The sequence below is a fragment of the Aphanomyces invadans genome (assembly GCF_000520115.1).
Source record: "Aphanomyces invadans strain NJM9701 unplaced genomic scaffold supercont1.11, whole genome shotgun sequence".
NCBI classification, from domain to species: Eukaryota; Oomycota; class Saprolegniomycetes; order Saprolegniales; family Verrucalvaceae; genus Aphanomyces; species Aphanomyces invadans.
Genome location: NW_008580156.1, coordinates 783,192 through 799,685, shown reverse-complemented (window position 1 = coordinate 799,685; position 16,494 = coordinate 783,192). Strand labels below are relative to the sequence as shown.

Below are 16,494 nucleotides of genomic sequence, written 5' to 3'. Positions count from 1 at the left end.
CACCCCACCGCATCTTAACTTGGCCATGTCGACTACTCCCGACTCAGCGGACCTCAAGAAGGCAAAGCAGCGACTGCGCTACCGCAAAAAGACATCAAGTGGGGGCGACGCAGGTACGTCTGCTGCACCAGCGCCATTGGCCACCGAAGAACCGGCAAACCTTGCCCCACCTCGCGGTCCAAAGCCAGGTGGCACTCCTCGAAAATCCAAGAATCGGTCGAAAGCCAAGGCGAAGGGAGTCGACGATGACGTCGACAAGAACGCGCTTGCGCCAACTGTGCTGGACGCCGACGACATCACGCTGATCCGGCGCAATCGGGAACAACAGCTCAATAAACAACGCGAGTACCAACGCAAGCACTTGGAAGACGAAAAGAGGAAGCGTGAGATTCGCGACCGACAGCACGAGGCCATGGTCAAACGCGTCGAGGACGAGACAGTCAATAAACTCGTGCGCGCTGAAGTCATGTTTACGCTGCTTCAAGAACACAAGGAGAAATCCAAGTTGCACTCAACCAGGTGACGACGTGTTCACATCGTCCATATCAAAGCGTTCCTGACCATGTGCATGCAGCCAGCATGTCTTGCACCATCCGCCGCGGCACGACCTCGACAACTCGTACCCCTTTGGGTTCAACCCAACAGGCGTCGCCCCCGATTTGCTCCTGGCAAGCATCAAGCGATGGGAAGAGCACCTCAAGCGCCTTCTCGGCGGAACGCGCGTGGCAGAGCACGAGCGCGGCATTGCGTGCCTTCGCCAGGCGTGCCGCGAATCGTACTGTGAGCTTCTTCTTGCACACTCGGAAACGTCCACCGTGTTGAAATTGGTACAGTCGCACCACGCGATTCGACTCAAGTGTGTCTTGGCAGGACCTCAACGAACGTCTCTGGATGAGCTGGTACAAAGAAATCGACCCATTGCAAGGGAAACTCCGAGGTGCGGCGCCGCACGCTGGCGGCCACGTGAGCCAGCACCTGCGAGACGCCGTGACCGCCCTGTTGGCGACATGCACCGCCTTCTACACGAACCTGCTCATGCGCTTGACCAATGCGTCGTCCTCTTCCAACGAAGTACGCCGCGGCCACGCAACGACTCATTCGATTCACATGACGTACGTGGCCCTTGGCGACGTCGCTCGGTATGGCCAAGGATTGTTGCCGAAAGCATCGCGGTCGTGGCGGATGGCTGAGACTCAATATCACCATGCACTGCGCTACAACCCGTCGAATGGCAAAGTGTACAACCAACTGGCCCTTCTCGCTCTTCACCAGAATCAAACCCTTGACGCTGTATACTTCTACAGTCGCAGCTTGGCTTGCGCTACGCCGTTCTGCGCCCGCGAAAACCTCTTGACGACGCTCACGACAGTCAAACTCCCGGCCGCAGCCATTCCCTTCAACTCGCCAGAGATCACGACACATTGCAGCGCCCATTTGCTCCACTGCTTTTCTCGGTTGTTTACCAGCATCGACATTTGCAAGCTCGAGTTTGAAATGCCATCGGCCGTCGATGCGTGGCGGCGCGCACTCGCGACTACCGCCGAGCACCATCGAGCGTTCTTCATGCGCACGATAGCCCTGGCGCTGTTTTCTGTGCACAACTGCCAGGTGCCAGTCGGGTCGACGTCGCTGGCCCCATCGGTCATCACGGACGATCCAATGTTCTTTCAAGCCGAGTGGCCACAGTGGCCAAACCACGACAATGTCCGCTATGCGCTGCAGCTCGTGTTTCTACTAACGACCGCTCTGGTGGAAGCCGTGACGGCGTCGGACCTCGACGAGTCCCTCCTGCCCGCGCTTACGCTAAGCTTGGACTGGCTGCGCGCGCATCCGTGGTTCCTCTCCCATGCCTTGTCGACGAAGCTGCGCGAAGCCATGTCACGCTTCCTGCCTCTCGTGCATGCCAAGCTCAGGAGCGACCACCGTTCTGACACATGGGACGGGACAAGCCCGGCACTCTGGGACGACGTTGAAGTGCGAGGATTCCTTCCACTTGCCAGAGTGCTGCGGTGCCAGAACGAGGGCGAGACGTCGACTCTTGATGAAATGGTTGTCGACGTGCTGTCGATGCGTCTTGTGCGAATCATGGGATTCGTCTCGACCGCCGTCAAGATGGGGTGGACAGAGCCGTATCTGCCGTACAAGCGTGTGGAGAAGGTGGCGCCCCAGGCCACGACGATGAAGCCGTCCATGACAGCTGACTGTCCCCAGTGTTCGAACTCGATAGCTATCGATGCAGGCATGTGCGAGTTCTGCGGCTTCGAAACGAGCTTCAACACGGCTGATGACGACGGGAACGATAGCGCACCGATGTCGAATGCATGCCCCGAAAACAAGGACGCTGCTCCTGACAGCGGTCGTGTTCGCGGCATTCTATCTGGAGTGCAGTGGCAAGCGCCGATGCAAAAACAGAGCGCTGCCATGAACAAACGACACCCCTTCCACCGTTCACATGACACGCCCGCACGCCGCCAACTACAGCCTGTGGACTTTCGCGGTAGCGGCGCTGCCCCGGCCGACTGGAAGTGCTTGATCGTAGTCGATGCGGCCAACGTCGCGATGCGCCATGGTTTGAATGCCAAGTTTTCGTGCCGTGGTATTCGACTGGTGATCGACCACTACATCGCTCGGGGCCACAAAGTGATTGCGTTTCTCCCAGACTACTTGCTCAAGTACGAGACGGTTGGCGCTCAGAAGCGCATGGCAAACGTCGGGTACGACGTGAGTCCGACCAAACTGCCCGACGACGTCACGCTGCTCCAGGCAATGGTGCTGGAAGGGCTCATCATTGCCACGCCACCCCAGGACTACGACGACTCGTACTGCATTCAGTACGCAGGTATGGCGCGTTTGACATCGCAGAGAAGATCGCAATGGCCGTCCTGATGATGTCGAGTCGTGTGCGTAGGCACTCACGATGGCTGCGTCGTCACGAACGATCTGTTCCGAGACCACCTGGACAACATCAAACCGAGCCAGAAACGAAGCGCCATGCGCGAGTGGCTCAAAGCCCATCGGATTTCGTTCACATGGGTCGGGGACGAATTCCTACCCAACCCCGATTTTCGGTACATGCTGCCTTTGTCGCTCGCATGGATTGCAAGTGTGTGATTTCTGACGTTCCAGCGCAGATTTCCTCCGAAACGCGCCAACGACGACGACGGTTTGAACGCTGACGACTATGTTCAATGAAGGGCTCGGGTGCCGACAAACGCTGGCCACCCAGTCTGCCTTTTCAGTGCGAGCCATGGCATGACCACCAGTATGTGTACATGGGAGGTGCTTTTGCTCTCAAGCGATGCGTACGACCCTCCCGCGTCGCTGGCCGTCACTTCCACCGGCACCAAGTCACGGTCTGAACGAAACCTGTTGCAACTTGCTCTGCACGTATGGTCCACAGCAAGAGGACTTTCGCACGTCCTGCTTGAACGATAATTGACGTTTCTCTCCATACTTTGTACAACGGCGATGATTGTTTACTCGTCGAGGCCGAAACTGCGCTTCAGTTGGACGGACAGGTCGTCGAGCATGGCATCCGTCAGTGGTTCAGTGGCGACGATGCGTTTTGCTTTGGGTGACGCCTTCCGTGTTTTCTCGAGGGTGTGGACTTGTGCCGTGAGCTGAACAATCGCGGACTCCAAAGCTTGAATCATTTCAGCCTCGGCCGTCGGCTGCGCGCCCTTGGGCTCCGCGAGCAGTCGCTGCTTGAGCGCCACGTTTTCTGCCTGGAATGACCCTTGTCAGCGTGCATATATGACCAGGATTGATTTTGCAGTTCGGCCAACCTCGACGCGGTCAATGTGCTCTTGTGCCTTTTCCTGGGCAGATTCGAGCGTCGAGATGCGCTCCATCAACTTGACGAGCTAAAGACAACACCGCGAACTCCAGAGAGTAGATTGTTGCCCGGACCATACCAATTGCTCGTCCTGACGCTTGGCAGGGTTGGAGGTTGGTTCTTGGTTGGACCGGAACACCCGTTGGTCGACGAGCATGTCTAGCGCCGTTGTATCTTCAACAGGTCTCGCCGCCGCATCAACTTTTTGACGTAACGACGGGTCGGAGACATTGCCGCGATTCTCGAGCGAGGGAATCGCCCCCCCGCCGGTCGGCTTCGACTTCGCCACGGCCTTTTGTGGCCTTCCCGCTGATTTGGATTTCACGCTGTGTAATGTCGTTCTGGCACTGGACGTTGCCAAAGGCGGTCGGCGTAGTTTGGTAGACTGTTTGCACAGAGCCATGTCATGCAAATGTGCGCAAGTTCACGCACCACAGATGTAGAAACGAACGGCGCGGTGGGTCTTGCCCGACGCACTAGATTCGGTCCGCGATGGTCAACTTTGCTGACAACGCTAGTCTTTTTGCGTTTGTTGAGCAGTTTTGCCAGTAGATCGTCCTCGGCCGTGCGGCGGCGACACCCCCACGACTTGAGCACTGCCTTGAGCAGCATGTGCTCCATGGGATGATTCATCGACGTCGTAGCCTTTTGTCGATCCCGTAGCAGCGTATTGATAAACGATGCAACTCGGTCGTCTAAGACAAAGTTCCTTCGTCATTCAAGGCATGCACCCGAATCCAGCGCATGCCCGTCAAGACGACAACACTTCCACGTACCTGTGTTTGAGTTGCTTTGCAGCAAAAGCACCGTCAGCGTCGTGTTGGTTTGCAAAATGTCGGCAAAGTTGAGCACGCCGCGGGGCCCGACGGTATTTCCATTCAGGTTCAACCCTACGGCAGGGACGCAATTCGCATGGTCGCAAAACAAGTGGATCGAACCGTAGAGCCAATTGTCGTTGTACAACGAATGGCACAAGATATCGGTGGCGGCATCGCCAAACGCATTCGACTCCAAGTTTAGCAGGAAACAGCCTTCGCCTCGATTCGGCACGGTTTGGCCGCGCAAGGTTGTGCTCCAATAGACTTCATCACGGCGAGCAGCTTGCGCCTGATCCGACCGCGATTGACTAGGCGCGATCATAGCAACCCATGCGACATACCCTGATAATGCGGGCGAGGGGCCGCGCGCTGGTGTCCGTGAGCTTGCAGTGTGCCAAGCCCAAGTGGCACAAGCTCGGGCGGTTTGCCAATTGTTCTTCGAGAACTACAAGACTGATGTTGCTGTGGAGAGTCCAACATGATCACGCACTGTCCAATCCGTTGTCGCCCAAGTTCGAGCCTTCGAAACTAATGGACTGCAGGGCACGACATGCGTGGAGTCCCTGCGCATCACCTCGTCACGAAAGGACACAAAAATGAAAAACGATGTATACCCACACTGGCGAGATCAGAAGCGACTTCAAGAGGGATTTGAATGCCTGCTAGATGAAGAGACACGAGCTCCGTTGCCTTGGAGGCCATGACGCTGATGCTTCTGCGCATGGTTGATGGACTTGCGAGCATCACATGGTTGGTGTACCTCATAATTTTGAGGTAACCTTGTGGAAGCATAGCGTACGGCTCATCCAGGCCAAGGCGAATCAACTTTTGGCGAAACGCTACAATTGTCAAACGTCAGCGCGTCGACGGACACTGTTGCATTGCACCTCGCTTCGTCGGAACTTTGCCCACATCGACATGAGCATGCTCGATGGTCGTACACTTCGAGAGAAAGTCAAACATGATGCGAACCTACACGGACATACCGTCAGACCCGGCGAATCACCGTCGGGTTCAAGGCACGTACCTCCTCCGGGTCCATGTTGTCAACATGCAGTGCCAAGGATTGATTCCTACACACCGCCGTCGTCAAGAAACGTGCGGCTGTCGCATGCAATAGCAGCATACTCGAACACTTGATCTACGTCTGCGATGGGGTCGGCATGCTTTTTGGCGCAAAACGATACATACGACGAGGCCAACGGAACGCATGGGGGCCTTCCTCCCATCGCGCGCCTGCTTGAGGGTCACAAAAGATTCTATCGGACGAGCCATTCCGGATAATTTCGCAAATTTCCGGATACCGAACAAGTGCAGTGTTCGCAAGTCCAGAGCGGTCGACCTGCGTCGACAACGATGCCGTGTGCGACGTCACAGCAAGAGATGACGGAAGGCGCCGCGCTGTACGTGGCGGCGGTGCAATGTAAACGGGAACAGACGAACCGTGTCAATGACGACAAGTGCATGGGGCCGACACTGGCTTGAATGCATGCAGTCGTTCCAAAACCGTCTTCGTCATCGTCGGAAGGAAGGGAGGCATAGTGCTGCACTAGCTTTGCGTGGACCACATGCCTTTATGTGTAGCAATGAAAGAGGGTGCTCATTTGAGCCGGAATACTCGTGGACGGGGACTTGAAGCGTGTTTGGTCTGTAAAGGAGGTCATCCGCGCGTGTTGCGACTTTCTGATGCGAGGGGACGAGTGGGTGCTGTATCGAACATTCTGTCAGCATGGTGCATTCCTGACAACGCCAAGCTCAGTCTGTGACACTCCAAGCAATTGTGCACTGTTTGCGTACACCACCCTTGTTCATTGACACTGTGCCTAGGTCCAAACAAAGAGCGATTGCCAGGGGTTATGTCAACCATAGTATTTGCGCATGGGTGCGCCAAGGCAAATGTTAGCAGGTTCCTCCTTTGAGACAACGTATGGCAAGTTCCTCGCCCCTATACAGCCTGAACGATGCCCCTCGCCTGAATGTAGATGGGGGAAGCAGTTGCAAGGAGTATCAGGCAGCAACAACCATAACGACTTGAGCCCTCCGTGTATCGTCGAACACAGTATCAACAAAACCTGGTCGGTGCGTGTGTGCCCGAGCCTTGCTACGCGCAGCAACTTTCATCGGACGCCTCGCTTGGGGCTTCGTAGTGGCTGCGCACATTGACGCCTCTGGACCAGTGCAGCATTGTGCCGCCCCCACTCGAAGAACGAACCTGCGCAATCGGGTGTGGCCAAAAAGCCGGCGGCGCAGAATTCCTTTTGGGTGTGGCCTTCCAAGATGCTGCTCGCGAAAGGTCGCCAGACACATACAGTGTTCTGTCGCTCGGATTGGTTGAGTTTCTTGACATGTTTTTTCGAAAACCAAGCGAATATTTTGCTAAAACGAGGGTGGCCATCGCTAGAATCAACTCTGTAACCACGGCCAGTGTCCGCCATTCAAGCAGAAACCTGCGCCTTGTTTGCTGACCCTGCCAAGTTCTCTTGGGGGAGTGAGCCCTGGCTGCCTCGGATTGTGTCGGTAGCGTTATTTTCGTTCTCGATCGTCTGCACTCGGCAACTCGAATTTGGCCATTTTTGACCGAATTTTCCCCACGCGACTGGGGGGTTTTCGGCGACGGGGTTCTCTTTGTTGTCGCGTGGACGAGGATAGTGCAAGCAGTATACTTTAATTCAGATGGATTTCGGTACACGTCTTGGGTTCGCACCCAATAATACGTTAATTTTGTCTAAACTCGACGCTGCCATCGGAACGAGCGCCAGGCGGCGACAGGTCACTTCGATCTAGTACAAAACACAACTCTGGACGAAGACCTGTACAAACACTTTGGAAGCCTGCATAGCTGTGATTTGCATCAAGGAGAATCACATTCGCCACGTTCCCCGACGCCGTGAACAACCGGCATCGTCGAAGCATTTTGGCGACATGCCAAAGAGGGTTAAGTCCTTCAAACGCCACGTGTTTTTCTCGTTAAACGTCGACGACGGGCCAGGAGATGCTGCGGGTGGTCGCCCAGAGCGTCCGCATCGACGTTGCTGGTCCAAGTGTGTGTCACGGCGGTCACAGGTTTTGATGGAGGAAGGCACTGTATGGTACGGACCCCAACTTTTGGAGGTACACACTGCGAGGCACCGTTGTTTATACCATCTCTGCGTCGAGCCAAGCTAGGACACATGCAGCACGGTGCCATGCTCGGGCCGACCCTGTCGTCGATGCACGCTCGCAATCCAACAGCCGTTGCCGACGAAGCGGCCAACGTGTTCCTACGCCGCCTACACGGGATCGCCGCCAATGGGTTCCCCGCGTCGGTCCACGACAAACTCATGCATGCCGCGGTCGTCAAGAGCCACGACTTTCTGTATCAAGACACATCGATCGTGTCGTCGTCGTCGTCCAAGTCGAGTCAGTGGACGTACTACAAGGAGAAGAATGGCGTGTTGTTGTGCCAGGGGTACTCGTCATCTGGCGACTACATGGTCAGAGCGTCGGTGAACGCGTCAAGCCAAGTTGGACCGCTTGCGGCTTCCCTCGACTTGGGCAATCACTTCCACCAGGTCATGACGAAGATCGGGAAGCCGTGGTTTCATCGCGGCGACACGCTTGGAGCCATCCACCGTGGAACGACAGACGTTGGCAAGCCCCACGACACAGCACACCTGCACTGGATGACGTTTGGCACGGAAGGCGCCGAATATCACGACTTTATCTTTCTCAGCCACACAAAAGTTTACGATAGCCGTCGACACGAGCTCGATCTGGCGACTGCACCCGACGCCTCGATCGAGTTCATGACGCAGCTATGGGACGCCGTCGATCTGTTTCCTGTCCCGTACTCCTCGGCCACCCGCGTCAACCTGAATCGATCGGGCTTTCTCATTGAACGAACACACGACCGTGACGTATCGCGTGTCAGCTTTATCCTGTGTGCCATGCGGAATCGCAAGCGCGAAAAGTGGATGGAGCGCATGGCGTACACGTTCGTTCACGAAATCGCTGTCATGTGCCGCGATGTGTCGGTGGCTGTGGCCGACCATGTCGAATTCGGCGACGAACTGCACTGCTCCACGTGCCTCAAAACGTTCACGCTGTTTCGACGGCGACACCACTGCCGGCTCTGCACCGGGGCCATCTGCAACGTGTGCTCGACCACCGTCATGCTTGGCGCCGTCGAGCGTAAATCCGTTCGGGCTTGTCTGCCATGCAGTACGAGCAGCAACGAGTCCACACTGACCCGACGCCTTTTCATGTCAAAACGTCACGCTGGCCGGTCTATCTCGGAGCACCTCGTCGTGTCCAGCCCAGGAGTTACGCGCTCTCAGCATTCTGGCTATCAAGACAGAGAAATGAACCGAAGTGCCCATCGTTCGTTTGACCAGCAGCACCCAACGCGATTGTCGTCGCCCCGATCCAGCCAGCGGCACTCTCGGTCATCAGATCGCAGTGGGCACATGGCAATTCGAATGCTGGAAGAGGACGTAGCGACCGTCGACGTTGTGAAACCCCCGCAGCCCACCATGGCGGCGTCGACAGCTCTCCACCAACATCTCGCCCAGCATCATCTGAACATGCCCAAACGATCGTTTCGATCGTCCACGACGACGACACTGTCCAGCCAAGAGCTGAGTCCACCGACGTCCCACGATTTTTCCAAGTTTTGTATCGACTCGGAACCCGTCCCTCCACACCAGCCGCCGCCCAAGACCACAACCAATGCGCAATACCTGCAACCGCTCGTCCTGCACGAGTACAGAACATGGGACCATGGTCCAGCCCACACATCTGCTTATACGTATCAAGATAGCACAAAGGAATGCCGTCCTGACCGGTGGAGGCGCGTGGCGCAGCCCACCACCACAGCGTTCGTGGAGGAAGAATTCGATAAGGTCGGCCTCGGCGTGCCGTCGTCTCCTCGAAACGACTTGATTCCACTGCCCCAAAGCTTTGGCAACTTCAAGCGACCACATTCAACGCACCAAGACGACGCAGCCCGACCGTCCCTCATCAGTCTGTGTAGCGACTATGAGTTTTAGCGTAGTATAATCGAGTGGCCCTATATTGCGTCCTGGAAGTCGCTCGCTTTGTCGTGCTGCCATGACCAAAGAAGTGGTAGCTACGATGCCATTCCACCGCTCGCAACCTCGGAAAAGTCGGCGACTCGATCTGCATCGCTTGCCTTCTTCGACCTGGCGGCGACGTTCGCACTCCATGTCCATCATCAATGCAACTTTATCCCACTTATCTTTTCTGAATTTATCTGAATTATTTATTTGGGATTGTGTCACTGAAAAGAATCAGTGGCTGTATCCGGATGTTAGGAGGACAAGTGCAATCGCAACCATGATCGGCGACGCAATCCCATCAAGGGGCAGCGTCGTCGGCCTTCTCCAAGCCCTTCGGAAGCTGGAGGTCAGGGCAACAACGTCAGTCGAGAGAATACTCTATCCATACGTAGGTGGGCACAAGCGGGTCAATCAAAGACTTGCGTCATGCCTTCGCCATTCTGCTTTTTACACACGTAGGACGGACGGGCCGTCGCCTGCTTCGATCTGACGGGTGTATCTCTGATACAGGCAGCTACCACAACCGTCGAGGTAGACAATGACAACGCTGCCGCTTTTGTCGTTCGCGAATACGCTTCCTTGGCGTATTATCTCCGACAACACCACAGTTTGTCCGTCACTTTTCCATTTGCGAAGTCGCCTCATTGATATCGACTGCATCAGGTTGCAGATTGCTGATGGTGTCGACGCCGTCATTGATCACTGTATTCAAAGTACGCATCTACTCCATCTTGATGACTTTGGTGCATGGAACATAATGCATTCTATTCAGGCAAAGATGTCCAAGATAATGACTTCTTGTCCATCCTACGCGTGCTTCTGGCACTGTCTGGTGGAGACTCCGGGCGTTCCTTTGCCGACACTAGACTTGGTCCTCATGTGCTGCAGGTATCCTTCATTTTCCCTGGAAGGCGTGCCATGTTTCCCTAAACGACAGCCCACTTTACTAGCTGCTGCTACAACAGCATCCATCGCAGTGCTACAACCGCCGAATGGGCGAATATGTCGTGCAATCGAACGCAGCATTGGCAAATACACCGCATGCGCTGTTTCATATGCACGACACGGTTTCCCACCGAGATGCGTGAGTCGTTCCAAGTGACTTCGCCCTGTATGGCCACGACTGATGTAGGAAGGACATGCTCGATGCCATGTCGGCCTTACCTGGCCACAGTGCCTTGCAGAGCGACTTTTGGCATGAAAAGGACACAATCAAGCCCGCCGATCTCTTTGGAGCGTTGCAGCACAGCGCATTCCACCGTACAGACGCGCAGCTCATTCGATTCGACGTAAGAATTGCCCACCCAAACCATCTCACCACGGATCAACATGTACAGCTCCATTTGAGTGTGCCTCCTCTGTATGACACTCCACCGGATCTCGTCTCGAATGCTCTCTCGTACGCCGGAATCGTCTTGGCACTCCTCGTACTTGAGTCGACGTTGTCCATTTAGAGCGAACAAGCACCTGCCTCGGCGGCAACGAATGCTCAGCGACACCACTGCACCAGTTCGAGTCGAAAAGCCTCGACAGGACAACCCGCGCGACTGCAACTTGCTGTTTTCCACGCACAAGACAATCGTGGACGTCGACTTGCCATCATCGACCGTGTCAAAGACGCATCCCAAAACGACGGGAGAATCATCACTGCTTCAAGTGTGGGAAAATCTTGGGCCCAAAAAAGTATATGTGGAGAATCGCAGCATGCTGGGCGGATGCTTGCATGGCGACAACGCTCATGCAAGCGCAAGCTCGTCTGACGTGGCGGCCGTGACGGAGGTCGCTCTCGTCGCGGTAAGATCTTGCCACGTCAGCACACATGTTTGGAACTGAGAGCTCTATAGGGTATCCTCGAAGTGTTACATGGCATCGAGTCGGCCTTCTTTCAACGGCGCGGGTTTGATTTTTACCACACCACTGCATCCCTACTGAGGACAACCACTCGGATCGACGTCGCCAATTTCGTTCAGGTGTACAAGCCATTCTGAGTGCCAGTTTCACATGTATTGTAGGTGTTTGCACGAACGGGAACACTCGTTCATCGGCTTTCTGTGCTGGCGACGCATTTCGGCCAGCACGGCACACGCGGCGGTCGTGTGCTCCAACGGATGGGGAATGCGCTTCAGTATTTTCTCGCAGGACAACACGTACAACATTCCTGTAGCATGGTGCATCTGTTGAGTTCTCCTTCAGGCGTTCGTGCTGGAGCGCAAAGCGGACACAAGGACGTTGGTAAAGGTATGGACGGCTACGTCCACGGTACGGCGGCGTCTACAGGTCGTCGCAATGCTCTTCATGTGCGACGACGACGACCTGTGGGTCGAGAACCAGGTATTGAGTAGGTAGCGCTCGACCTTGGGTTGAACTGACAGAAGCGCAGGCTATCATGTCGATGTTGCCTACTGGCGTGGGTATGCTCAACCGGGTGTATCATGCAATCGTTCGATCTCAATTTTGCGACCCCGCCGCGGCCGCGATCTCCATGTGGTTTTTCGTCCAACTGAGCGAGCCGTACTTTCAAGCGTTGACACAGTGGATCTACCTCGGCGAGTCTACCGACGAAGACGTTCGTAAAATGATGCCTGTCGTCCTGACCATACGATCGTTGAGTAGGTGGAATTCGCCCATGACGGCATGTTTGACACGTTGGACTGCCTCCAGCATGACGAGGCCCTCATCCGCGCGATCTCCGAAACCGGCGCATTGCTCCGAGTGACGCGAACAGTGCAATCGCACCTATACTACCTCAGCTCGGTAAGCTCGTTCATTGCTTCGAACTCTCGTGACGAAGGCACGACGGCGTTGGAGTAGAGCAAGTGGGCGTCGCTTCACCTTGTGACGGATCACGAAGGCATCGAGGTAACGTTCCTGTGTCAATTGTTTGCATTTATACCAGGATTTGCAGCGGTACCTGGAGCAACACGCGTCCAACTTGCAAATGTGTCGATCTGCCGTGGAGAAATACGCAGACGACAAGATGCAGGCTCTTGCTGACTCGATCTTTGCGCTCCAAATGTCGTCGTCGCCGGTGGAGAAGTCGATGCAATCCAATGCGCACGAGGTACACGCGTTCTAGTTTCGTGCTCGTTTGAGATGGTTGTAGAATGCTCGTGCCTACGACGGTATGCAGCGAGAGATGAAGCGGCTGAGGCAGCAACTCCAACGAAAGCTCCTGGACGAACAAATTGCCGAACAGAGCGAATTGCGAGTCCAGCAACAGGCTCAGCAACTGCTCATGGATCAAGAATTGGAACGGAAACAGTCGGTCGCCGCTCAGGAAAAAGCCGACCGAGATAAAGCGAGGCTGCTCGAAATGTATGCTCGAACACGTGTAAATGCTGTGCGCAACACGGTATACCTAGTTACGAAGGACTCATGGCAGAAGCCGACCGAAAGCACCGACGAGCGTTGTGGCGCAAAGCTCGCGTGGAACGAAGCGAAAGCTTTAAAGCAGCCCTCACAAATCTATATCGGGACGAATCATCGGCTTGGTATGCAGGTATGATCTCAACACGAAAGTTTGCTTTGGCATTTCATCCTTGTGTGCAGCTGCTCGAATCGATCTCGCTCGCAACCCACAAGCAGATCCAATGCACCGTAAACCCACCAGTCGACAATTGCATCGAGGGATCGACAGCTCCGCAACTGAGCTCCTACAACTAGACCAGACAGACCACGACAACTCCATTCGAGTGCTCCAAGCGCCTGGCGGCAACGCGAACTCTGAGCGGCACCAGAAACACTCTGTGAGGGTGCTCAAACAACCCGGAGGCGATAGCCACGCCCTGGAGAACTCAACCTGTTCGTTCAGCGTTGATGGGGCGGCAAACCCCCACAGCACCTCTGTGCGAGTCTTGAAAGCGCCGGGTGGCGGTGGAAGTGACGCAGCCTGCGCCATCTACAGCCAGGAATCCAAGCTAGGTGTCGAGTACACGACACGCGTGACTCAGAAGCTCGGTGGGAGCGGAGCCGCGGCAAGCAATGCGATTTACCATGGCGACGAGTTGGAGAATTCATGTAGCGCTCCCCAAGTCAGGCTCCGTCAACAACCTGGCGGCAACAGTGACGGTGCTGAAAATGCAATCTATGGTGGAAAAGTCGACGGAAATACGGAGCACAAAGTTGTGTCGTCTGTCCGCGTGATGCAAGAACCAGGCGGGAGCGGAAGCGCAGTGTCGAGTCTGCTGTATCCAACGGACAACGAAGCCAGTGCGGATGCGCACGTGACCCATATCAAGGTTCTCCAAGAGCCTGGTGGAGATGGAAGTAGCGCCAGCGACTTGCTCTATGGACGAACACACGAGCACGAGCCCGCTCGACGACCATCCGTGCGTGTCTCGCACCCTCCAGGTGGCGACGGCGATGCGCTTGGCGACACTTTGTACGCCCAATTTGCCAACTTGGGTGTCCACAGTCGACCCAGCGTCAAAGTATTGGCTCCCTCTGGTGGAGGCATCGACTCGGTGTCGAGTCTTGTATTTCGGGTTCACGAAGACACTCCAAAGAAACAGGTCGCTGATCCAAACAACAACATTACGATCGAGTGGACCGTGGCGCAGGAGGGACCGAGCCAGCCGACAAGACTCTTGGAGCAAGATGTGTTTGCCCCCACCCATCTCACGTCGGATTATGCGCACGTATTGGAAACATACCGGCAATTGATGGTCATGGTAACGAAAACTTGCCCCGATGCGCGAGCTGATGGTGCAGTGCGATGATTGGTAGGACAACACGATGGAGTATGCCCCCGTCGAGACACTTGTTCGAGTCAGCATGACGGGTCCCGTTTTGAACCAGCGAGCGTTTGTTGGCACGGTGGCGCTGAACGTGCTTCGCGAGCATGTCCACTTAATGCAACACTTGGGAACGCTGCACGACGTGATGTTGCTCAGTGGAGGTAAGTCGATCGAAGCGACCCGAGTGTGAAGGGATCTTGGACAGGACTGTGGGTCGACCGCTTCATGCAAGAATTCATTCTGGGGCTTGACACGGCGAGTCGTGTGAACTGGGGGGTGCCAGGAGCGTTGAACGACTTGCTGGCCAACGCGCTGGACGAAGCCAATTTCCACGTGACCGAATCGACAGCGCTCTTTGCCTTTCGCCCGACAGACGAGTTGGAAACGAGTACGTCTTTCGGTAGAGTTGGAATGCAATTTTCATCTGTACGTGATAGTCCTTGGAGACCCAACGATGGCCCCTTCGCTTGACCAAGTGCTGCTGCACATTGACCCTGTGTACGCGTTGCCGTCGGTGCTGGTAGACGTGGTCGTGTCCAAGTCGACGCTGCAGCAGTATGCTGTGCTGCACAAACACCTCTTTCAACTCAAAGCGATTGCGCTGTCGTTGCAAAGCGTTCGGCGGATTCTGACGGCACACCCGACCGTCGCGACGCGGTCGGGTCACTTGAGAGCGCACGTCGACCACCACTTGTGCACGACGCTAGTTGCGCATTCCTTTCAGGTACTACGACATTGCAACACAGCTTCTTATCCATGCAATAGTCGATTGCAGACGAATGGCACCGCTTCACTCGCAAGGCTGACGCTTGTCAGGACGCCGCGGCGTTCAAGCACCTGCACGACAACTATATCAACGCCGTCAGTACCAGGTGCGACCGTCTTGCGTGTCACGCGCCTGGGGTTTGACTTTGTCTTGTCCAGATGCTTCCTCGACAGGCCATCCCATGAGGTATTTACCGCAGGATTTGTCGTCGCCTTCTAGTGTGCCATGACTGATGTGGCTGGGGTAGGTGCAGCTGGCAATTCAAGCCTGCCTCCACCACATCATGCGAGGTGTCGAATTGATTCAAAACAACGCGACGAGGCCCGTTGCGTTGAAGCGAGTGCTTGAGCACTTGGCCACGACCACCCACGGAGATTTTACAGACCTTTGCAGCACACTGGAGCGTGATTCGTCCCCGGCAGCGCAGGTACGACGACGACTGGTAGACGCCAAGGCTGACAGGATTGCCTGTGCTGCAGGACTTGCTACTTCATTTGGATTTTGATGGTTCCTACCGAGTGGGCAACCAAGCGATGTAAACGCCAAACGAAACAATTCAATTGAAGTAAAGCGGGTGAATGTTGCGAAACGTGAGCTTGGTCATGCACATGGGACACTTTTTTCGCACGTGGAGGGACTCGACGATGCAAGTTCGACAATAAATATGGCCGCACGTGGTAGCTGTTGGCACTTGCACAGCATCCAGACATACCGCACACTCGAGTTGAATCCGACGACCCATGTCGATGGGTACCACTTGGACTGCCGGTTGTGTACATGGATTTGCGTGACGGGCCGCGACTTGGTCGAGCACAAGTGGAGGGTCTGCGGGGAGGGTCAACGGCATCTTGGCAGCACTCAACTGGGCTATCACGTCGAGCTCGAATTCGTCGAGGTCGTCGTAGTCGTTATAGAGGTACAGGTCGCAGGCTAGCGACGTGTCCATGCATATTCGCACGGGAAGAGACTGTGCCATGAGGTAGGATGTCGCCACGCGTCAAGTGACGGCACGGCGCTTTGCCGAGTGGGATGGTGTCGCCCACGCATCGCGATCGTTCCATCCTTTGAGCGGAAGGAAACTCCGATTGGAGAGTCGTTGACACAGATTTGAGAGTGGCTTCCAAATTCTTTACATTGCCTTTGACATTTTGGTGAGCCACGAAAGAGAGCAAACCAATTCGTCAAAGCATTAAAAGACGCTGATTTTATACAGCAATAAAATAAAATGTCGATATACTCACGCCTGCAAGAAGTTTGTTCTTTGTCGGAGCATCTTCTGCGG

At 55.4% G+C, this 16,494-nt stretch overlaps 5 protein-coding genes across 6 annotated transcripts; 2 read left to right on the top strand and 3 right to left on the bottom strand.

The window, feature by feature from the left end:
• The first annotated feature begins 6 nt into the window (after positions 1 to 6).
• Positions 7 to 3,453, top strand: H310_06350 (hypothetical protein). The gene is made up of 5 exons (XM_008871372.1): positions 7 to 519; positions 575 to 827; positions 871 to 2,839; positions 2,909 to 3,068; positions 3,132 to 3,453. Exons 1-5 carry the CDS (start codon positions 26 to 28, stop codon positions 3,190 to 3,192), a joined length of 2,937 nt encoding a protein of 978 aa, XP_008869594.1. The 5' UTR covers positions 7 to 25; the 3' UTR covers positions 3,193 to 3,453.
• On the bottom strand, positions 3,352 to 5,899 carry H310_06349. Of its 2 annotated transcripts, XM_008871371.1 has the most exons (14): positions 5,845 to 5,899; positions 5,782 to 5,800; positions 5,681 to 5,726; positions 5,541 to 5,625; positions 5,414 to 5,492; positions 5,272 to 5,368; positions 5,144 to 5,216; positions 4,995 to 5,098; positions 4,774 to 4,942; positions 4,612 to 4,725; positions 4,268 to 4,530; positions 3,915 to 4,220; positions 3,786 to 3,863; positions 3,352 to 3,725 (listed from the first exon to the last, which is right to left on the bottom strand). In XM_008871371.1, the coding sequence occupies exons 3-14, from the start codon at positions 5,693 to 5,695 to the stop codon at positions 3,477 to 3,479; spliced, it is 1,632 nt and encodes a 543-aa protein (XP_008869593.1). In that variant the 5' UTR covers positions 5,696 to 5,726; positions 5,782 to 5,800; positions 5,845 to 5,899; the 3' UTR covers positions 3,352 to 3,476. The 2 variants fall into 2 exon arrangements, with proteins under 2 accessions (XP_008869593.1, XP_008869592.1); XM_008871370.1 differs by having other exon boundaries at positions 5,782 to 5,899.
• Positions 5,900 to 7,732: 1,833 nt separating this feature from the next.
• On the bottom strand, positions 7,733 to 9,710 carry H310_06348 (hypothetical protein). The gene has a single exon (XM_008871369.1). The coding sequence runs from the start codon at positions 9,612 to 9,614 to the stop codon at positions 9,081 to 9,083; it is 534 nt and encodes a 177-aa protein (XP_008869591.1). The 5' UTR covers positions 9,615 to 9,710; the 3' UTR covers positions 7,733 to 9,080.
• A 246-nt stretch (positions 9,711 to 9,956) lies between these two features.
• Positions 9,957 to 16,275, top strand: H310_06347 (hypothetical protein). The gene is made up of 26 exons (XM_008871368.1): positions 9,957 to 10,056; positions 10,103 to 10,165; positions 10,221 to 10,321; positions 10,374 to 10,423; positions 10,483 to 10,598; positions 10,661 to 10,794; positions 10,843 to 10,999; positions 11,048 to 11,109; positions 11,165 to 11,504; positions 11,555 to 11,680; positions 11,723 to 11,857; positions 11,904 to 12,041; positions 12,091 to 12,276; positions 12,324 to 12,464; positions 12,522 to 12,569; positions 12,616 to 12,771; positions 12,814 to 13,025; positions 13,073 to 13,209; positions 13,260 to 14,380; positions 14,436 to 14,607; positions 14,652 to 14,834; positions 14,884 to 15,170; positions 15,212 to 15,318; positions 15,371 to 15,398; positions 15,460 to 15,639; positions 15,692 to 16,275. Exons 1-26 carry the CDS (start codon positions 9,988 to 9,990, stop codon positions 15,749 to 15,751), a joined length of 4,509 nt encoding a protein of 1,502 aa, XP_008869590.1. The 5' UTR covers positions 9,957 to 9,987; the 3' UTR covers positions 15,752 to 16,275.
• Positions 15,679 to 16,286, bottom strand: H310_06346 (hypothetical protein). Its single transcript, XM_008871367.1, has one exon. The coding sequence runs from the start codon at positions 16,186 to 16,188 to the stop codon at positions 15,769 to 15,771; it is 420 nt and encodes a 139-aa protein (XP_008869589.1). The 5' UTR covers positions 16,189 to 16,286; the 3' UTR covers positions 15,679 to 15,768.
• Positions 16,287 to 16,494: the final 208 nt, after the last annotated feature.